General features: G+C 43.4%; 1 protein-coding gene across 2 annotated transcripts in view; it reads right to left on the bottom strand.

Moving 5' to 3' along the window:
- Positions 1–23,754, bottom strand: part of LOC134464169 (uncharacterized) — a 161,939-nt gene that overhangs the window by 1,286 nt on the left and 136,899 nt on the right. The window contains exons 1-5 of one of the 2 annotated variants that reach the window (XM_063217628.1): positions 10,034–10,221; positions 8,318–9,069; positions 6,874–6,956; positions 2,604–5,037; positions 1,736–1,818 (exon numbers count right to left, since the gene is read on the bottom strand). In XM_063217628.1, the coding sequence (XP_063073698.1) occupies positions 1,736–1,818; positions 2,604–5,037; positions 6,874–6,956; positions 8,318–9,069; positions 10,034–10,205 (3,524 nt within the window). In that variant the 5' untranslated portion in view covers positions 10,206–10,221. Of the gene's footprint in view, positions 1–1,735; positions 1,819–2,603; positions 5,038–6,873; positions 6,957–8,317; positions 9,070–10,033; positions 10,222–23,754 lie in introns of those variants that run through there. The other variant, XM_063217627.1, reaches the window with a different exon arrangement.

Raw genomic sequence — 23,754 nt, 5'->3', positions numbered from 1 at the left:
TGCAAGGGGGCAGCCCTCAGTGGCGCCCCATGGGGAGCAGTGCGGTGGGACGGTACCATGCTCAGGGTACCTCAGTCATGGAGGAGGATGGGGGAGAGCACTGGTTGATTACTCCCCCCACCAACCTGGCGGGTCGGGAGTCGAACCGGCAACCTCTGGGATGCAAGTCTGACGCCCTAACCGCTCACCCATGACTGCCCAACTGGCTGCAAGCGAACGGTCTCTCTCCTGTGTGGGTGTGCCGAGAGGTCGAGAGGTCGAGAGGTCGAGAGGTTTGATATGCAACACTAGCCTGATAAACCAGACTAAATGTGGATGTCTAATTTAGTCTGGCCTCGATGCATAATGCATCCGAAGATTGTTGATGAGAACAACCTTCCCTCAAAACCCTGCCCGCTTTGATTCAAAACACATATTTGCGTTGTAATTGGTTTGCCAGATTCATGGCATTCTGGCTTCATTGAATCATTATGCGAGGCCAGACCCACCCGTAGACAAAGCATTTTGCCGTCCAGTGGGTGGCGCTGGTTAACCAGGCTAATGCAACACGACAAAACAAAGAGAAAATAAAGAGAATAACTGAAAACATACATTGTGGTACATAAATGATAAAGCAATCCATATCATGATATAGGGTTTTTTTTTTTGCCAAATGACGATATACGTATATCGTTCTATCGTGACAGAAAAATGTGTATCGTGCCCTTTCTCTTCTATCGTTTATATTGTGACAAATTTTTATCTATTTTATTAAGTATAATTTCATTACATTTCATGTCACTATAAATGCTCTAAATTCATATAAATAAGAATAAATAAGATTCATTTTAAAGAAATCTGGTTTAGAGACAAAACAAAAATAAAGACAAAAAGAGAAGGAGAAAAAAAATACAGAGAATAACTTAAAACATACATTAACATACATTGTGGTATATAGTGATATATATTGTTATTGTGACATATTGTGGGTAGCTGTGGCCTAGTGGTTAGAGAGTTGGCCTTTCAATCTAGGGTTGCCGGTTCGAATCCCCCCTGACCTCTCCCTACATCTCCATCCATGGTTGAAGTGCCCTTGAGCAAAGTACCTAACCCCACATTGCTCCAGGGACTGTAACCAATACCCTGAAAAATAGTTGTAAGTCGCTTTGAATAAAAAATGAAAGCGTCAGCTAAGTGCAATACAATGTAATATAAACTAATCCTCATGATTAGGTGTAAATAACAGCCCCATGATAATATGATTCGATATCGGTAAGGCAGTGATTTGATTATTATCCATACTTAAGAATGCCCCACAATACAATATGATTCGATTTGATTGAATCATAGGGCGTAGGACAGACATACTCAACTGGCGGATCTGGGTCCTGATCCGGACCCAAACGCTTCGCAGTCCGGACCGAGACGAACAGCATTTTGAAATGACACAACATGTACAGTAGTTTTCTCACGAGTCTGGAAAAACGGTGGGGGTTGTTGTTGAGCTTATATTCAGGGGCATCTAATATTCGGGGCAATATGGTACGAGACCGATTTTGTCCTTTGGAGTTTGAAATACACATCATCGATACATATCGATTACTTTATGAACGGCCCAAACCACCTGTTAGAATCGGCTTAAATATTTAAAGATTATTTGACGGTTTACATGGCGCCTATTTCATCTCTCTACACGTGTAATCGGTTTTAAAGTCCGTTTATTCGGATTAAATGTGTACATTAAATAAACATGTACCTGTGGGTCGCGAAGTTTGACGATGAGGTGAACGTCTTGCCACACTCCAGGCAGGCGTATGGCCTCACTCCTGTGTGGATGGCCTGGAACACAGTGGGAGAGCCAGCACAATTAGAGAACTGGAGAGCCAGCACGATTAGAGAATTGGAGACCCAGCACAATTAGAGAACTGGAGAGCCAGCACGATTAGAGAACAGCCAACATTACTTTCATTTAGCAATAAGCAGGCAAAAGCATGGCGTATGGCCTCACTCCTGTGTGGATGGCCTGGAACACAGTGGGAGATAGGGCTGAGCAATATGACGATATATAGGGCCTGGAACACAGTGGGAGATAGGGCTGAGCAATATGACGATATATATCGTTATCGTGATATAAAAGTGTATCGTGACCTTTCTCCTATATCGTTTATATCGTGACAGTAATTTGATAAATTTTATACAATTGAATATCATTTAATTACATTTCATGTTGTCACAATACACACTATAAGTTAATGTAACTGTAAAAATAAGAATAAAAAGATCAGTTTTAAGCTTATATATTTATCGTGATATAAAGTAATCCATATCGTGATATTGTTTTTTTTCCATATCGCACAGCCCTAGTTGGAGACCCAGCACGATTAGAGAACTGCCAACATTAGTTTCATTTAGCAATAAGCAGGCAAAAGCATGGCTACTGGAAAATGGAAAACACATATTGTCAACATAATTCTACGTATAAAGTTGATACTGGCAGTTGTTCTTAACTTACATGGAAACTATAGTTTAGGATAATATAGTATAATCTTGTATATTTTGCAATTCGTTTGCATCGCTGGTAATATTTCCTGCCACGAAAAACATCAACTTCAAACTTCAATCACCATGTGGTTCTTGAGGGTGTCGGCTCGGGTGTAAACGTTGCCACACTGTGAGCAGGGGTAGGTCTTCGCTCCGTGCGCCGTCTCTTCATGCGCTGTCCTGTCGCTCTCTGACGTGAATCGTTTGCTGCAGTGCTTGCAGCAGTAGCGCCTCTCTCCAGTGTGTGTGCGGCGGTGTTCGTGGAGGCTACAGGATTGTGAGAAACTCTTTCCGCAGACTTTACAAGAGTATGGTTTCTCCCCTGTGTGAACACGCTGGTGGATTTGGAGTGTTTGTTTTGCCTTAAAGCTCTTGTCACACTGACTGCAAGGGTACGGCCTTTTTCTAGTGTGAGTAAGACGATGTGTGGAGAGGTTACCCGGCTGTGAGAAAGTTTTCCCACAGTCAGTGCATGAAAATGGTTTCTCTCCTGTGTGAACACGATGGTGTCTTTGGAGATGTTGTTTTGTCTTAAAGCTTCGACCACACAGAGAACAATCATAGGGCTTTTCTGCAGTGTGACTGCGGCTGTGTTTTACGAAGTTACCGCGCTGCGAGAAGCTCTGTCCACCACGTGAGCACGAGTATGCTTTCTCGCCTGTGTGAATGCTCCGGTGGACTGCCAGGTACTTTCTTGTCCTGAAGCTTTTTCCACAGTCAGTGCACGAGAATGCCCCCGGTTCCGTATGAAGCTTTTTGGGAATCCCCTGATGTTCCTTTAGAAAGCCCCGGCCAGACTGACTCTTCCCGGATTGGCTGTTCCCGGATTGGCTGTTCCCGGATTCACTCTCTCCGTACTGGCTCTCTCCGGACTCGCTCTCTCCGGACTGGCTCTTCTTCTCCCCAGTGGACATCTGAAGGTCTCGTTTGAGTTTAAATTTAGTCTGTCCTCCTTGTGCTGTACAGCAGTCCACCAGCACTACTGACATGCTCCTCAACATCTTCTCGCCTGTGTGCACAGTGCACTGCTGGTACACCTGAAGCTTTTCGGGAATAACCTGATGCTCACTGGGTACGCCGCGGTCAGACTGGCTGGCCACGGATTGGTTGTTCCCGGTCTGTCCCTCCCTACTCTCTGTAGAGTACATCTGCACGTCTCCTTGTGCAGTACAGCAGTCCATCAACACTACTGATACGCTCCTCAACTTGGGCAGAGAAGATGTTCCATCTTTTCTCAGACCACTGGAGCTGGAGCTGGAGCTGGAGTTCGTCGTCACAGTACGCTGGCGGACCTGCTGAAGATTTTTGGGAATCCCCTGACGGTCGTTGGTCGACGGACTTCTCTGATGTTCATTGGGAATGCGACGGCCAGACTGTCTCTGCCCTGCAGTCGTCTTTCCAGAGTACGCCTGCAGGTCTTGCTTCTCGGCTGTGTCCACCAACACTACTGATGCTGCCCTCCTCAGCTTGGGCAGAAAATGTGCACCATCTTCCCTCAGACTGCTGGAGTTGAAACTGCTCGCCATCTTCTCGCCTGTCTGCACAGTACGCTGGTGCTGGTGCACCTGAAACTTTTCAGGAATTATCTCCTGCTGATATCTATTGGGAACACCAAGGCCAGTCTGAATGTCCTGAAGCTCTTTAGGACTTGTCTGATGTCCGTTAGGTATGTGACGGCCATGTGACTCTCTCTTCCCAGAATAGACCTGCAGGTCTTGCGTCTTGGCTGCATCCACCAACACTACTGATACGCTCCTCAACATTGTCTTCTGGCCCGTCTGCACAGTACGCTGGTGGACCTGAAGCTTTTCAGGAATCCCCTGGTGATCACTGGGGATGCCAAGGCCAGATTGGCTCCCCACCGATTGGCTCTCCTCCGATTGGCTCTCCTCCGATTGGCTGTTGCTGGATTGTCTCTTCCGGGATTGGTTGTTCCCAGTCTCCCTAGACGACGCCTGCAGGTCCTGAAGCTTCTTGGGACTTCTCTGATGTTCCTTGGGATTGGGAATGTCAGGGGGGCCAGAGTGTCTCTTCCCGGCTGTCTTCCTCCCAGAGAATTGGTGAATGTTCTGCGCGTCCTTTTCAGGACTTCTCTGATGCTCATCGGGAATGCCATGGCCAGGAGTCCCCTGAGGCTCATTGGGAATGCCGTGGTCAGACGATGGGCCCTCTCCGGTGTTTCCTGAGGACACCTGGAGGTTGCGCTTCAGTTTGGTCTCTCTCTTCCCAGTCTTCTTCCCAGAGGGAGCCTGCGGGTCTGGCTTCTCCCCTGTGTGAACACGTTGATGGTCTCTCTTCGCCCTTTTGTGGACACGCTGGTGGGATTTCTTCTCCCGTGTGTGAAGGCGCTGGTGGTTTCTGAAGGTGACGGCTCGAGTAAACGTCTTGCCACATAGAGAGCAGCAGAACGGTCTCTCTGTAGAGTGCACGGCCAGGTGAGACGTCAGGTGATGCGATCGAGCGAAGCGCTTGTCACACTGGCTGCAAGAGTACGGCTTCTCTCCTGTGTGGGTGCGCCTGTGGGTCACAATATTCAACAAGTCAATATATCGTACAATAACGTTCTACAAGCATGATACATTTCTCAGGTCACAATAAGTTATATATTTATACAGCCATGGAAAAAATTGAGAGACCACTTCGAAATGTTCAGTATTCCACCAGATATTGATTTCTGAATTCTTCCTAAGTAAATATGTTACTATCGGCCTTTTTTGAGATTTGAAAACATTGCATCAATTTTGACCATTTTGAGATTTTCTGTAAATAAGTGATCTAAACGACAATATTTCCTTTTGAAATTCAGAGGAAATGTTGTCAGTAGTTTAAATAATGAAATGAAAATGTTTGTTTTAGTCAAACCCATACTACATCTATGAATAACAAAATCAGAAAAGCTGAACATTTCGAAGAAGCGGTCTCTCAACTTTTTCCATGGCTGTATATTTGGGTCAAAGACGTCCAAAAAGTAATTGTCATTCAGTGTAATGGATACCTTCTGCTGACTGTAACTGTACAAAACATGACTCTTTTTGTTTTATTTTCTTTCCAGTGAATTCATGAAAGCCTCGGCTGTCATCCAGAATCCAAAATCTTGTTTTTTTACAGTTACAATCAGCAGAAGTTATCCTTTACACTGAATGACAATTCCTTTTTGGACGTCTTTGACCCATTTGCATGGTTCTTTGTTGTCCTCGTCACACTCTCTTCCTCAAAAAAATGACCATTTTTCGCTTGCCGGCCACTGTGGCTAGTGGTTTTCCCCAGTCACTAGCCATCCAGCTATTCTACTAGCCACAAAATATTATTTCTTTATCATGACGCTGTACATCTAACCTCAGAAGATGAGGTGCTAAAGCAATAAGACGATTGCATAGAAACGAAGTCACTGAGCTTTTTCTTGAACTTAAATACACATGATACACAAGGGGCAAGGTGCAGAATGTACACTATTCTGATATGTCATACCATTGAATAAGCCAGTGGTTCTTAACCTTTTTTTTCTGAACGCACCCCCTTACCTGTGCCGAAGAGAAGTCGCGCACCCCCAACCCAAACTTCTACATGTGTATTCATACTAAAAATGATTTTAAGTGATTAATTGCAATAATTCTTCCTGGGACATTAATCAATACCTTAATGACTCTAAATGGGGACCAAAAATGTTTTAATTTTGTCTCAAATTGGACTAAATATAATGTTCCGAACCAAAATTTTGGTCGCAACCTCAACATAATCAAAATCCCGCGCACCCCTTGAAATCTCAGGCGCACCCCCAGGGGGTGCCCGCACCCCAGGTTAAGAACCATTGAATAAGCTACCTGCCAAATTGGCTGGCGACACTGAAATTGTTACCAGCCATAGCCAAGTTTAACCCTCTGAGGTCTAAGGCTTTTCAGAGGCTTTTAGGTTGCTTGCACCACCCTGACATTTTCAAGTATTTTAATTTCATATATATATATTTGGAACCTAGGTTTCTAATGGTGTGACTTATATGTTTCAATGACAAAAACTCACAGAGTTACAGATTTGTTTTTGGAGACCAATTGCCCTCTGAAGGGCACTCGGACCTCAGAGGGTTAACCAGCATTTGGCCGGTTGTGGGTGCCAGTGTCAAGCCCTGTTGTATTGTATTGTATGAAAATGATGCCCCAGCACACACAACAAAGTCCATAAAGACATGGATGACTGAGTTGACAGAAAAGCTGTGGCCGACTCAGGTTCGATTCCCGGCCCGGGTCCTTTGCCGGTCCCTTCCCAAGTCTCTCACTTCCTGTCACCATCTTCACTATACTGTCATCAATAAAGTCAAAAAAAATATTTTTTTATTTGTTTTTAAATTGACAGCCTTACCTGTGGATATAGAGGGCTGAATTTGTCTTGAATTTTTTGCCGCAGTCAGTGCAGGGGAACGCCCTCACACCGGTGTGGACCGCCTGGAGACACACACACACACACACACACACACATACACACAAATACACACACACACACACACACACACACACACACACACACACACACACACACACACACACACACACACACACACACACACACACAGTCAATCTTGCATTTTGTTTTAAGTGCTACTAATATATTGGTATGCTGTCCTTTAGCTAGATTCATGGTTATGCATTACTGTTAACATGAAACATCATTGGTGTAGTCGTAATGCTTTGTCAGTAATTATAATGTGCATTATAATTTGTTATAAATGCGCTCATAATGCGCTATAGATATGGGCTTTATAGAAAGTGTTACCAACTCTTGTATGTGAGAGTTGAATGACCACATTCTAATGCTAGTTATACGTATACGTATGCTGTCCCTTTGTTAAATAAATACACTAAAACCTAGCTTAAAGGACCAGTCCACCCTTTTTTTGATTTTCACATATTTGCAAACATGGGGACAAACAAAACATCATCAAATGTACTTATAAAGTACTTTAAAATGAATGTAAAATTCACCAGAGTGCAAATCGGCTATTTAATCCTGTCCTGTGATCATTTGTGGCTTGATGATAATGCCTCAATTCACTTCCAGTTATTATTCTAAGCGATGCTAACAATTCTGATCCAATAAATCTGAAAAAACTGAAGAAAATGATGTGCACATTCATGAATAATGCTTGGAAATACAGCAAATATGTGAAAAGCTGATTTGCACTCTGGTGAATTTTACATTAATTTTAAAATTAAAAATCAAAAAAGGGTGGACTGTTCCTTTAGTAGCTACACAGCATGCACGCACGCACGCACGCACGCAGGCACGCACGCAGGCACGCACGCACGCACGCACGCAGGCACGCACACCAGGCCTGGAATTTAGTCATTTTAGGGGCAAGGCCACTTGGCCTTTTGAGTTGTCAATTTGTAAGGGCACAAAGGGCAAAAGCCAGGGCACCAAGGTCATAAATGAAAACTTTCACCAGTCACCAGTTCTCATTAGGCCGGCCGGCTCAGAGCAAAATACAGGACTGTGTGAAGGGTAGTGTGACCATGTTCGTGCCAGCAGAAAGGAGGACATGCTTTTAGGCGGGGGGGTTTGGGGATCCTCCCCCAAGAAAATGTGTGCTTCTTAGATGCAATTTCATGTATTTTAATGCATATTAATCAATTAAGCGTCAGAGAGGCATCAAGGCCACTGTGGCCTTATGGCAGGTATTTTATTTCAAGGGCACAAGGCCAAAGTGGGAGGGCACGAGGGCATAAACTTCAAACGCGCGCGTGTGTGTGTGTGTGTGTGTGTGTGTGTGTGTGTGTGTGTGTGTGTGTGAGAGTGTGTGAATCACCATGTGGTTCTTGAGTACATGTGCTCGGGTGAAGACGCGGCCACACTGTGAACAGGGGTAGATCTTGTCTTCGTGGTTCGCTTCATGCTTCATCAGGGCGCTCTCCGATTCATACAGTCGGCTGCAGTGCTTACAACGCACCAACTTCCTATTCTTCTCAGCGTTCTGAACATTCTCCTGGGGTTTGAGGGTTCCAGACTGAGAGGAGAGCGTCGTCGTATTCTTCTCAGTGTGGTCGTTCTCGTGGGGCTGAGAGAAGCCATTTCCGTTTCCGCAAGACATCGTTGTCGTCGTCGTCGTCGTCTTGTCGGCTGTACGGACGGAACCCTGGTGAACCGGAAGCTTTTCGGGACTCCCCTGATGGCCAATGGGAACGCCACGACCAGACCGGCTCTTCCCGGATTGGCTATTCCCAGTTTCCCCAGAGCACGTCTGGAGGTCTTGCTTCTCGGCTGCTCGCACGGTACTCTGGGGGCCCCGAAGCTTTTGGGGAATTCTCTGATGGCCATTGGGACGACCAGATTGTCTCTCTCCAGATTCGCTCTCAGACTCGCTCTGCTCCCATTCGCTCTCCTCCGGTTGGCTCTCCTCCGATTCGCTGTTTCCCGATTGTCCCTCCCATTCGCTCTCCTCCCATTGGCTGCCTTCCAATTCACTATCTCCGGATTCGCTGTTTCCCGATTGTCCCTCCCCAGTCTTCTTCCTAGAGGACGCCTGCAGCTCTCGTATGAGTCTGGTCTGTCCTCCTGGGACTGGGCGATATGGGAAAAAAACATAGAATATATAGGGATGCACCGATAACACTTTTTTGAAAACCGATACAAGTACGAGTACATTAAATGTGTGCACTTGTAGAGTACCGATACCTTTTACCACCAAAATACAATGAAAATAAATGCATGGCCTTGTTTTTTTCCACCTGTGATATTTGTATTGTCCATTTTCATGTACGTAGATTTAAATGTTAGTGAATGTATGAGGTGGCACTTTTTTTACATTATGCTTTCAAGTCCACAGAACGTGACAAGATTTTGCATTGTTTTTTTTGTGTAATAGCAGTATCGTTCCTGGTATCGGCAAGTGCTTGACGAGTACGAGTACGAGTATAATGAGCAGTATTGGTACCGGTGCATCCCATACAATATACAATGAGTATTAAGCTACGTTCACACACGTCGCTGCTAATTACTCGCACAGCGAATGAAGTCAATAGAATCTCTACGTGTTCCAGCGAGACAAGGAGGTGAGTAGGCGAGTAGTGTACAAGCGATACCATGTGGGCGGATCCCGAATTTAAAATATTTTTACTTCGAGCGAGGCAAATAAGCAAATAATCCAATTGGAATGCAGAGTTCTGGACTTATCGCCTGTGCATTGGCAGTTAAAGCCGCGGGAACATTCAATTCCGGTGTAAGATGAACGTTTTACCATCAATTGGCCATGCCACATAATGTGTCTAATACTGAGCCATTCTGGGAAATGCAGCAGGATTGCGGAATTAGCTTATTTTAAGTTTTTTGGTAAAAATGCAGCCAATGTTAACCGCTGGGGCCAATATAAAATATCTGAATAATTGGTTGAGTTTCAGCAACAAGCAAGCTCGAAAACATTACATACTTCACAGCTGTCATAACAAAGGTCTTGTCAACCAAACAGACATTTCCTCTGAATTTCAACTGAAAATAGTGATATTTATTTGCATTTATTGTGTCTTACCAGATCTCTTGGTTGCCTCTGCATCTCTGTGGTTCTCTTCATTGTTCTCCTGCCGTCCTTGTGGTCTACAGCAGTCCACCAGCACTACAGATACGCTCCTCAGACTGTACAGAGAACGCAGGGTCTCCTCGCTGTCCTCTTTTACGCTCCTCAGCTGAGGTGCAGAGGGCATCTTTGCAGCGCTCTCCAGACCTTAAAACTGGACAGAAACAGATCATTAACCCCTTAACTCAAACTCCCATTGTCATTGTGACACAGCACACAAGTGAACACTGCACACTGCACACAACGAAATTGCATTTATGCCTCACCCGTGCAAGGGGGCAGCCCTCAGTGGCGCCCCATGGGGAGCAGTCCGGTGGGATGGTACCATTCTCAGGTACCTCAGCCATGGAGGAGGATGGGGAAGAGCACTGGTTGATTACTCCCCCCACCAACCTGGCAGGTCGGGAGTCGAACCGGCAACCTCTGGGATGCAAGTCTGACGCCCTAACCGCTCACCCATGACACGGCATTATGAATTAGCTGTTACTAGAATGGCAATGACCAAGTTATGTATTACTAAAGGCCCCGTGCATGCACTGTCATATAGTAGTTAGTGTATATGGGTGGTTGACGTTTAAGGGCGTAACGCAAAAAAAAAAAAAAGTTTTTCAAATTCCTGAAAAAAATGATGGATAAAAATTGGAAAAAAATAGAAAAAAATAAAGCACTTAGTGGTCTGTGGAATTTCACCTTATTTTTGCTATTTTTGGGAAAATGTGTCCTGCATCAACACATAGCATAGGCATGTCACACCGCAGGAAAATGGAGTCACACCACAGGGAATTCACTGCATTATGGCCATTTTAATCCTTTTGTATACATGACTGACATCTGAGCTCATGCTAACTTGATAATGATATTGTGTTTAATCTTAATATGTGTTTTCATTAATAAAAAAACTTTGTTTTCCTCCTATAAGAGCAGTCACACCACAGGACACCATAAAATGAACCTAAGCATTGCGTGACAGAAATATTGCAATATGAAGACATATTAAGAGGTTAAGAGTCACCTTAAACTTCCACAGCACTCTCCAATAACTGAGGTACTGACTGGTTAGGAGCCAGTCTTTAAGACCCTTGTAGTTGGCCTTGCAGCTGCCCATTCACAAACATTGACATACATGTCACCCCACAGGACGCAATTTGTGTTACGAAATTGAACTTGTAGTTAATATTACTGTCTTGAGTTTTTTCCACATTCACATATCTTAATCTAAAGTTAAGATTTATGCAATCATGCCAAATGCTTCATACATTATTCAAAATGTTGTTGGTTAATTTATATATATATTATTATATATTGTTTCATTAATGTTACAGTCACACCGCAGGAAATTTGACATATAAACCTTTACATAAATCTTAACAAAAATGTTTCTTCTCATCTAAGACTAATATGAAACATAATGTACCACATCTTCTTTCATTGACATTTGTTTTTTAAAGGAAAAATAACAGTTTTGTAGGTTTTTAACCAATGTTACGAAAAAACAAGGCGTCACGTCTCCCACCCATTATCATAGTAGTTAACTGTCAATGTCTATTATAGCGTGCCACAGGAGGTACGGCGTGCATTAAGGGGCTACAGGATAATTTCAGTCAATTTCAACATGTAGTTGTAATGCTCACACTACCCTGGACTACCCAGTACCTGAGGGTCTATTTTTTTTTCATTCCCAAAAACATCCAAAAGGGGGAGGGCGCTGTGGCGCAGCGCGCTAATGGGGACCCCGGTTCGAATCCGGACGGAGTCATTTCCCAACCCTACCCCATCTCTCTCCACATTCATTTTCTGTCACACTCCACTGTCCTATCTGCAATAAAGGCAAAAAGCCCATAAAAAAACATCCAAAAGGTTATGCACCATCAGCAGACAACTAGCAAACAACAATACCTTTTGGGAAAATATTTGGAGTAGGCCTATGTTAATTAAAAAAAAAAAGTAAACAAACGCTGCCTCCATTAGAATAGGTCATATCTCGGATCATACAGTAGCCTTGAGTTAAATGTAATGTTGTCTTCCTCATATTCCCCTCTTCTCTCCTCTATCCCCCTCTCCTCTCCTCTATCCCCCTCCCCTCTCCTCTCATCTCCTCTCCTCTATTCCCCTCTCCTCTCCTCTATTCCCCTCTCCTCCAAACAGTCCATACTCCATTCTCTTCTCATCTCTTGTCTATCCCCCTCTCCTCTCCTCTATCCACCTCTCCTCTCTTCTATCTCCTCTCCTCTATCCCCCTCTCCTCTCCTCTCCACTCCCCTCCACTATATCCCTCTCCTCCTCTCCGCTCCTCTATCCCCCTCTTCTCTCCTCTATCCCCCTCTCCTTCTCCTCTCCTCTCCTCTATCCCCCGCTCCTCTCCTCTCCTCTCCTGAACTCCTTTCACTTCACTGAGCTCTTGCCAGTGAATTATGTAGAGGTGTGTCGTTCATGAACGAGCCGGTTCTTTTGAACGGCTCCCTGAAGTGAACGATGGGAACCGGATCACAGCTAGGGGAGCCACTCGACCGTTATTCCGTTCATTTTTCATTCATTTTAAGCATGTGACCTCGACCAGAGTCATTGAATTAGGGAAAAAACACAATTCCTTGCCTCAAAGAGAGACAAAAACGGTCTTTAGAAGCAGGAGAATAATCAGTTGTTGTTTGGACAACATTACCTTGAGGAGGAGTCAAAATATTACATTCTTAACACTGAATAAATAATTTAAAAAAGAGCCAAAAGAGCCAGTTTTTGAACGGCTCTTTGAAAGGAACGAGCCACTAAGATCCGGATCCCGAAAAAGAGCCATAAATCCCATCTCTAGAATTATGTGGCAGCTGTACCAGCGGATATAAGATAAGCATAGAGCAGTTTAGTTTGTTCTCTCCACTGAACTTTGCGTGAACTCCCTCCCTTTTTGTGGTCTTCATTAAAAACGGAGAACAAACAGAGAGAGACAGAGAGAGAGAGAGAGAGAGAGAGAGAGAGAGAGAGAGAGAGAGGGGGGGGGGAGAGGAGAGAGAGAGAGAGAGAGAGAGAGAGAGAGAGAGAGATAGACAGAGAGAGAGAGAGGCGTGAGGGGAGAGAGAGAGAGAGAGAGAGAGAGAGAGAGAGAGAGAGAGAGAGAGAGAGAGAAAAGAAAGGTGAGGAGCGAGCGAAGAACATTGTGTTCTCCAGGCCTCTCAATATCTCTCCTTTCGTGAATGTCAATGTTTAAACCTCATCTGATTGTTGTGCTCCCTCTCTTAACCTCTCCTCTATTCACCTGTCCTCTATCCCCCTCTCTTCACCTCTCCCCTCTTTTCTCTTCTCCTCTATTCCCCTCCCCTCCCCACTCCTCCCCTCTATCCCCATCACCACTCTTCTCACCTCCCCCACTTTCTCCTCTCCACTCCTCTATGCCCATCTCCTCTCCGCCCCACTCATCTCCTCTCATTGCAACAAAACCTCATTTCGACATCCTGTTCAAGCCAAACTTCCTCATCCATAGCGGTAGGCTATGTCGCCATCATTCACACTAGAGTTATTACCCACGTGTATTTTATAGGCCTACAAGTTGCAACGCTAAGCTATGACATTAATTCGTAATTCGGTGGTGTATATAATGCTGGAACGGACCAGCCGTCTGAAGCGGCATTTTAAGTTTCATTCCATTGTAGGCCTACTAACGGCAGTGAAAGAAAACGTCACGACTATAAAAGTGGATTCCCGAAAGCTGCCGTGCATGCTGTGCGGTGATATGTTGCATCATAGCGCAGTAAAGTCACGTTCGTTGTCATGAGCACATCAAAACATTCGCTTTCTGTGTGCGCGAAGCGCACCGAAGTTCGGCTGCTGTGGGCTGAGTAATGTGGCTACACACCCACGAAACTTGAATTAACGGACCTACCTGCACTTTTTTTTTGGTGCATCCAAAGCGGTTGAAAGTCTTGTCGTTAGGAGAAATGTTAGGAAATCAAGAAGACTTTGAGAGTTCGCTTTCTGTAACGCAAACAGCTAAAAAAGTAGACAAAGCCGCCCACTCTGTCACTGTACTTTTTGATAACATTACAATATGTGACCTTACCTCCTCCACTTGTGCTTGTGGCCTCGCCCCGCCTCCTGGCCTCTCCGCTGTGGAGAAAACGATAAAGTTTCCCAGCTGTCAGCCTAGCAAGCACTTTTGATGGACTGTTTTTCATTCACCATCCCAATTGCAAATGAGAAGAAGACTTTACAATTGAGCTTTTGCAAGATATTGAAATATAATGCTGTTGTCAGTGATATCATGACCTGGTACGAGGAAACAAGCACAGGTGGAGGAGGCAAGGTCGCATATTGTAACGTAATTACGGTCTCCGGCGAAAAGAAGGAAGTAATGCCTGCAGCCGGGCGCGAGTTTGCGAAACATAGGACGATATTGCGCCCAACTGCGTTTGGCGTCTCCGATTGGCTACAACGGCTCCCTTGTTCCTCCCCTCTGATGGCTTTCATTTGACGGCTTTCATTCAACTCTCGCTCAAAGCAGGCTTGCAGAACATTCGTGTAGGCCTACAAATAATTTGGCCGATCTCTTGAAACAGACACTAAAAGTAGGGTAACAACAAACAAAAAGTAGGCTACCCAAACCATTTACGATGCAGTAGGCCTACACAAATGCCGTGTCGTGTTTCATTTTAGCGTGGTTTGGCATATCTCTTGAAACAGATGTGCCAAGTCAAACAAATGTAGCCGTAGACTACCCAACGATGCAGTGAGCTCCAGTATTTGATTTCATTTTTATTTACATAGCCTAATAAATGAAAGCGTCAGCTAAATGCAATGTAATGTAGCCTAATGTAGCCTAATCCTAACTGCATAAACTCCTGTGTTAAATGCCGTATCATGTCATTTTATTATGGTTTGGCTGATCTCTTGAAACAGATGACACTAAAAGCATAAACAAAAGCAGGCCTAGCCAACGATGCAATACAAATGACGTTTCTTACCATTTCATTTTATTCACATTATCCAAACCTCGAGGTGATCTGGTAAGTTGTCCACCGAGTCCATGGCACATGTGGTAGCAAATGTCGGTAAATCCATCTGGTGGTCATATTAGGAACTGCATTCTGCACATCAATGCATCCCCACTTCTGTAGATCTAACATTAAAACATGGGTACTTTGATAAGGTCTATAATGAAACACTGAAGTTGTGGTGATAGGCCTAGTTTTCTGTTGTCTAAGTACCTCAGTTTTAACCAACTTTGCCTGTGACCTGACCAAAAATAGGTGGTGTCATGATGACAGACAAGGCATATTGGATTGTAGAAAATTAAATATATTTGGAACAAGGTATAAATCAGATTTCAAGGAGTGAAACTGCTACAATGGCAAATCAACACAATGATGAAAGACAATGCATATTGCATTGTAGAAAATGTATCAAATAGTATTTGGAACAAGGTGTACATCAGCAAGTGAAGAGAAAATCCGAAGTGCTCAGGGAATGGTTCAGAAAATATCTTGAAGGTGCTCTTTGGTGTTGGGGAAAAAACAATATCTTAATTAAAAATATTAAAAGCCTTTATTGAATCATGGCTAATAAGTTTAAAAACATGGGAGCAGAGACCCACAGCTTTTTAATATTTTTCCACAAGAAGATGTAAAATCACAAAATGTAGTTGGTTTAAATCCAATCCAATATGCATTGTCTTTCATCATTGTGTTGATGCCACTGTAGCAGCACCTTGATGAATTGATATGCAGAATGCAGTTCCTAATATGACCACCAGATGGATTTACCGACATAATAAATAGAAGGTTAATCCTACATTTGCTATCACATGTGCCATGGACTCGGTGGACAACTTACCAGATCACCTCGAGGTTTGGATAATGTGAATAAAATTAAATTGTAAGAAATGTCATTTGTATTGCATCGTTGGCTAGGCCTGCTTTTGTTTATGCTTAGAGTGTCATCTGTTTCAAGAGATGAGCCAAACCATAATAAAATGACATGATAGGCTATAGCATTTGTATAAACACAGGAGTTTATGCAGTTAGGATTAGGCTACATTACATTGCATTTAGTGACGCTTTCATTTATTAGGCTATGTAAATAAAAATGAAATGAAATACTGGAGCTCCCTGCATCATTGGGTAGGCTATGGCTACGTTTGTTTGACTTGGCACATCTGCTTCAAGAGATATGCCAAACCACGCTAAAATGAATATGTGGGCCTACTGCATCGTAGGTAAATGGTTTGGGTAGCCTACTTTTTGTTTGTTGTTACCCTACTTTTAGTGTCTGTTTCAAGAGAATAAGCCCATACGACTTCATTGCGAGCGTCGACGTTGCGCAACGGAGGTAAGCGAGAACTTGTTGTCACGATGTGGGTGTTATTAAATACAGCGCATTTAAAGTCGGCCACAAATATGAACGAGACGATGAGCTCGCACCGGTTTGCTCTACTAACACACCACGTGTGAGGAGTGGGGGGACAGGCAGTGAGGAGGAGCTGAAGTGGGGACCTGCGCAAACTTGTGTAGAGGTGTGAGACAAGACCCATATACACACGTGAGTGAGTTGTTGACCAACCAGTTCATGGGCGCGTGACCTCGGAGGCAGTGCGCCGACGAGCGTTGAAGGGGATAAGCAACTGCAGAGGTTGCAAGATCTGACTGCAGCCGCATTCATCCCGCGATAGTTTTACACCATGTGACATGTCACCTCGTCAACGCAACGTCGACGAAATTTCGAAGTTTGACAGGAAATCTAACCGTCATGCAGCATTTTCCATCCAGGGTGCATTGCTGTCTAAATGCGCATTCATGCGTTGACACATCTCGATCGCACCTATTGCAACTTATTTGTACACGATTGTTCTGCAAGCCTGCTTTGAGCGAGAGTTGAAATTCTTGCTGTCAAATGAAAGTCATCAGAGGGGAGGAACAAGGGAGCCGTTGTAGCCAATCGGAGACGCCAAACGCGGTTGGGCGCAATATCGTCCTATGTTTCGCAAACTCGCCAGCGGGGCACATACGGTAGCCGGGAGGTCTGTGGGACAGAATGCAGATTGTAAACTTGGATGTCAAAATCTCTTCTTCAAAGGAGAACAGAAATAATGCTACTGAAATAAAACAGCATTAATTACAGTCTAACACTACTTTAAAAATAGCCAATCCACAATAAAGTAGGCTACTGTGGCCTTACTTACTAGATCGGTTTATACACGTCATTTGTGGAAGTCGCTGCTATTATGGACTTTACGGTGTTGCCCATAATAATAATAATAATAAATTTTATTTTTGAGCGCCTTTCAAGATACCCAAGGACACTTTACAATCAAAACAAATAAATAACAGTAGGGAAAGTAAAACAAAGCTTCAGTGAATTAACAATAGGAGAGTAATTAAAATGCAAAAATAAAATAGAAATAAAAGTACAATAAAGATAAATGTTTTCAAGTAAGAAAAAGAAGTAGAATGCATTTGAAAATAAAATAAAATGAGGGAAAAAAAAAAAAATAGTATGTAAAATTAAAAATAAACTGATGATAAAATAAAGTGGAAGTGCCTGTCACTGAAGTGGAAAAGCAGAAATGAAAAGGTGTGTCTTCAGCTTAGATTTAAAAGTAGATAGTGTGGAACACTGACGAAGAGACAGTGGGAGTGAATTCCAAAGTTTGGGGCCAACAACACAAAATGCCCTGTCGCCCATGGTGCGCAGGTGTGTGGATGGAACTGTAAGGAGGAGTGAGTCAGTGGAGCGTAGTGTGCGGGTGGGATTGTATGGGGTGAGGAGACTTGTGATGTAGGAGGGTGCAAGGTTGTGCTGGGCCTTGTATACAAGGAGGAGAATTTTGAAATGGATACGTGAATGGATAGGAAGCCAGTGTAATTGATAGAGGATAGGGGTAATGTGATGCCAGGGTCTGGTGTGTGTGAGTAATCTAGCTGCTGAGTTCTGAATGTATTGTAGACGGTTTATCAATTTAGTAGGGAGACCAGTGAGTAGGGCATTGCAATAATCTAATCTGGAGGTTACGAAAGCGTGGATGAGGGTCTCAGCAGAGGTAGGGGTAAGAGAAGGGCGGAGTCTGGAGATGGTTTTAAGGTGGAAAAATGCAGTTTTGGTGAGGTGTTTGATATGGGATTCAAAGGAGAGCGAAGAGTCGATGATGACGCCCAGATTTCTTACTTCAGAGGAAGTGGAGGTGAAATAGTCAGGGATAGAGAACTGAGAAAGGTTTATCTTTTTAAGTAATGATGGAGTGGCGATGATGATGGCTTCGGTTTTGTTTTGATTAAGTTTAAGAAAATTTTGGGTCATCCAATTACTAATTTCATTTAGGCAGGTTGTTAAGTTAGCGAGGGGGAGTGGATGGGAGGGTTTGGTGTGAATGTAAATTTGGGTGTCATCTGCATAACAATGAAAATTTAGACCATGTTTTCGGAGTATGTTACCAAGGGGAAGAATATAAATGATGAAGAGTAGGGGGCCTAGAACTGAGCCTTGAGGAACACCATGTGTGAGGACTGAATTTGGAGACCGGAAATCACCAATAGAGACAAACTGCTCTCTTCCAGTTAGATAGGACCTGAACCAGGAGAGTGCAGTACCAGTGATGCCCAATAGGGTTTCCATAAGCTTCAGTCTTTCCGAGCGCAACTAGGTTCGTGAAGTCTTTTTTGTTCTTTCCGTGGAGACAAGTGTATTGTGTGCTTTGTGCTGATGACGATGCAGAAAGGCTTTCGTTACATCCTAAGTAAACATTAGGGCTCACACAAGAATCTGCTTTTTTCTATGCTGTTTAGAAGAAAGTTGAATTACCGTAATTACAGGGGATTTCTCATAGGCACAGTTTGGCACGTCTCCAGTCCCATATGTTGACTATCATCCCCATTTCATGTTTACAAGGTGCGCAGTGAAGTGCACAGAACAGAAGTATGTGTTGTGTAAAATTAAAAATATTATCATTTTGCACTGTAATTCTGAAAATAATAAAATGCAAAGTTCTGTTACACATTACATTAGTATGATCATTGATACAACACTGTAAGAACTAGTGAAAATGTAAAATGCTTAAAAGTTGAGACAATACACTCGCCTCCAAAAGAGTTGTCGCCTACCCATCTGTTTGGAATAACAGTTAATAACCTGACCTTCAATTAATTACTTGGCTTCAGAAGTCACTCATATGAAAGCCACAACCCTCCCGAATGAAAATGTATGTAGCCTACAAAAATAAATTTCATGCACCAACGAAACATTGACCCTTTAATGAACACAGATAGGGCAGATTTTGACAAGACAAAAGTGTTGTCGCCTATCGAACATAATGTGAAAATGAGCAGATAAGTCACTTCAAAACACTTCAAAACAATTCAAATACTATCTATGTCTATACTGTCTATGTCCTTACCTAGATTAGTCTATGTCTGCATGGGAAAGCAAGAAATGTAATTTCAAATTCTTTGTATGACCAGTGCATGTAAAGAAATTGACAATAAAACCTACTTGACTTGACTTGAAATACGCAGATCGGGTGTCATACTTAATCACTGATTCACTCACACCTCTCCAGAAAATCAACTTTGGCCTTAGGTGTATGTTTAGGGTCATTGTAATCATGGAAAGCAACACAATGAAAATCAACGGAGTTCAATGAGAGATAGTGACATATTTGCTATAAGCAATATGTGTGCTTTTTACTGTATGTTTTGTGTGAAAAGGTTATGTTCATGTCCTGATGGAACTCATTCTGGACTAGAGATGGGATTTATGGCTCTTTAGCGGGATCCGGATCTTAATGGCTCGTTCCTTTCAAAGAGCCGTTCAAAAAACTGGCTCTTTTGGCTCTTTTTTAAAGATCGCCTCTCAACGTAATTTAATTAATATTGCCGTGTTCCCAATTGTTATTGAATGTATTACGCGTTGGTCCTGTTTTAAAAAACGTTCTGGTTGCTTTGTTTCAAGACGTTTTTGCAAGCTGGCAAGGTGGCTTGTGGAGAAACGAGAGAGTGTTCCGTGTTTCTCGTGGAAATGCGTCTCTGATTGGCTCACTCCTCCTGCTCTCAAAGAAACGCGTCTCTGATTGGCTCTCTCCTCCTGCTCTCGGAGAGATTTTAATGGGAAATGAGTCGCCACTTCCCTGGGTGGTACTGCACTATAGGGGCGCCAACGGAGGCGTGCAGGCTCCATTCAGGGCTGTGCTCTTTCGACAGCGACCCCTAGGCGAGCTGTAGGCACGGAGCAACCGGAGTGAGCAGGCTTTATGTATGAGGCTTTGTGCTGTGTGTGTACCTGAGAGTAGCAACCAGCTGATAGCTAAGCTAAGCTATGTTTCGGCCCACCAGACGTTGCTTGTTTTGAAAACAAGCAGAAAAAAATTACTGGACATGTTTTTAGATAAATGGGTCGATAAACCTTTGTGGGCAACGCCTTCTTTCGACGTGACGAAACACAGAAAGGCTTTCGTGATTCGCTCGTTTCTCTGCATTATTTATGTAAATTGGGAAACACCAGGAAACACAGCCAGGAGAGTTGACGCACCGCTATGAGAGCCTTGCAAGTGAGTTTAACTTGGGGTGACCGTCCGATCTTCGAAAGGAGTGAGTAAAACTGAGTTTTATCGGAAGTTGGCCTTTAAATTATTTATTCAGTCTTTAGAATGTAATATTTTTACTCCACCTCAAGGTAATTTTGTCCAAACAGCAACTGATTATTCTCCTGCTTCTAAAGACCGTTTTTTGCCACTCTTTAAGGCAAACAATTGTGTTTTTTCCCAAACTGAATTACTCTGGTCGAGGTCACGTGCTTAAAATGAATGAAAAATGAACGAAATAACAGTCGAGTGGCTCCCCCAGCTGTGATCCGGTTCCCATCGTTCACTTCAGGGAGCCGTTCAAAAGAACCGGCTCATTCGTGAACGACACACCTCTATTCTGGACAAGGTCTTTGGGAACGATGCGTAGCAGACTGAGGCAATGTTGGTCAAAGGTCAAGGTCAAGGTCACGAAAAGGTCAAACACGTTTTTCTTTGCCAAGCACTATATGCCAGAAGAACGTGTGCATGCTGAATTGAATAAGAGGTCAAGACTGGGCCAAAAATGTAATATTACGATATTCCGGTCCGATTTAAATGAAACTAACACCAAAATTTGGAGAATGTTATGCCCCACACTTTGAAGATGGCCAGAAAAAAAAAGTGGCGTAGGCGAAGGTTTGCGCTCTACCGAGTGCCCATTCTAGTTTCTGTATGTTTTGTGTGAAAAGGTTATGTTCATGTCCTGATGGAACTCATTCTGGACAAGGTCTTTGGGAACCAGGCGTAGCAGACTGAGGCAATGTTGGCGTTGGTGCAGTTCAGACCAGCCAGCCGATAAAGAGGAGGTCACCCAGCCTGATCTCCAACAATTCTTTGCTCCTGGACACGGATGTTAAGGACACAAAATCCGTGTCCAGGAGCACGGATTTTGCCAAAATTCCGTGCTCCTGGACACGGAATTGTTTTCGTGCTCCTGGACACAGAATTGTTTTCCGTGATGGGCACACGGAAGTGCTTTTTATAGGCTATTACCACAGCACTGTGTAACTCTATCATTAGAAAATACATACCAAATGCTAATCCTAAACAAAATAATGCTATAGCAATTTAAGTTATGCCCTGACCAAAACATTCCCTAACCTTAACCTGTCATTAAAGACATATTTTTGAGAAATACCTTTTCCAGTTGGTTGCTAGGCTATCAAATTCATATAATGAATGAAAGAAAACTAGCTGTGCCCAGACCAAAACAATCCCTAACCCTAACCTGTCAGTAGGAAAAACATTTTTGAGAAAAAATATTTGAAATCAGAAAAATCCTTAGAAAACACAAGACTGTGGAAACATAGAGCTGTGGGAGTAGTCTATAGAGAGAGCACCTCTCTGTGTCCATCACTGAAAACAATTCCGTGTCCAGGAGCACGGAAAACAATTCCGTGTCCAGGAGCACAGAATTTTGGCAAAATCCGTGCTCCTGGACACGGATTTTGTGCCCTTAACATCCGTGTCCCGGAGCACGGAATTTTTGGAGATCATTGGTCACCGCAAGCCTTGTGTTGACGTTCATGCGTACTGCAGTCTGATGTCGCCTTCACGGGCTCGGGACCTCTCGAGACAGCTGACGACACTGCTCACGTGACAGCCAAGTTCTGGACTTTGGCACATGAACGCCACTGATCCCGGAACAATCGGAAATCATGCGTGTTTTGTTTTGGTTCTCTTTTCTTTTTTTTCACCTCCACTTGAGCCTCCACACCCACGACATATCATTTTAGCTGAAGTAAGCCAAATTAAACAGTCAGAGACCAGCATTGCTGTCATATATGCATCTGCAATTGAATGACATCAACTGGTGTTGTTGATAGTGATTACAAGACGATATTTTAGCTTTTATGATACTGTTTACATGTCAGTTGCATGCATGGGCGCCATGTTGATGATGCGTGTGTCGTCACACAAAACACAAGCTCAGGAACTCGTTGTTCTATACTTCCGCCAGAGATCAACCTCGATAATTATCGATCTGACATTGCGTCACCAAATGTTCACTCCCACTTTCCCGAGGTTTTAGGTCGGCTTTCTGGGGATTCTTGACTTGTTGAACGAGGTATGAATCCCCGGTGTTGTCCTTCGTCATCAAGGAACTCACCATGGATATGCAAGACAACACGGGAATCACTGTTGGACAAATACGTGAAGCAGCTGGAAAAATAGAAAAGACAGTTGCAGAGATTGTTATTGCCGTCATTCTTTCACTACAATATTTGTCTTCAATAAATATCCCCATGTTCCTATGGAATACTCTTGATGCTGAAATCTTCACACTGTCTTTACACTGTCTGCATAATTGAATTAAAGGGGTATGCCACTATTTTGGGGCTTAATACAGTTAAAGGATTTATCCGGAGTTGGAACAAATTTGCCTGTTTTTTGCATGTTTGGGATGAAATACAGTCACTCTAGAGCAAAATCAAGGCAAAAGGATGCGTTTTGAGAAAGTTTGATAATATCACGTTAGCCTCGTTAGCCATATCAGCTATGCAATATGAAAGATGCGGGCATCGTTTTTCGGCGGTTACACACATTTCAAAAACACAACATTTTAAAGTCTTGCACAGCTCAAAACAACGTCACACTTACCTCGTAATATGTTGAGGGTATCCACACATAAACCGTAGTGTCCAAAGTCCTTCATGTATTCTTGAAAGGTCTGCAGAATGTGTTTTGTGAAGCTACTACCTTGAGAATATCTAAATTACGGTCAAGACAACTATTTGACACTAAAGCCCACCAAGTAGATTGCCGAGTGCGTCGCACCATCAGCTGTGGTTACTCGCTATGGAAATAATCATAGCTGATGGTGCGACGCACTCGGCAATCTACTTGGTGGGCTTTAGTGTCAAATAGTTGTCTTGACCGTAATTTAGATATTCTCAAGGTAGTAGCTTCACAAAACACATTCTGCAGACCTTTCAAGAATACATGAAGGACTTTGGACACTTCGGTTTATGTGTGGATACCCTCAACATATTACGAGGTAAGTGTGACGTTGTTTTGAGCTGTGCAAGACTTTAAAATGTTGTGTTTTTGAAATGTGTGTAACCGCCGAAAAACGATGCCCGCATCTTTCATATTGCATAGCTGATATGGCTAACGAGGCTAACGTGATATCAAACTTTCT

Source organism: Engraulis encrasicolus, chromosome 15 (assembly GCF_034702125.1).
Source record: "Engraulis encrasicolus isolate BLACKSEA-1 chromosome 15, IST_EnEncr_1.0, whole genome shotgun sequence".
NCBI lineage: Eukaryota > Metazoa > Chordata > Actinopteri > Clupeiformes > Engraulidae > Engraulis > Engraulis encrasicolus.
Note: the sequence above shows the minus strand (reverse complement) of the source record. Positions and strands in the feature narration are given on the sequence as shown.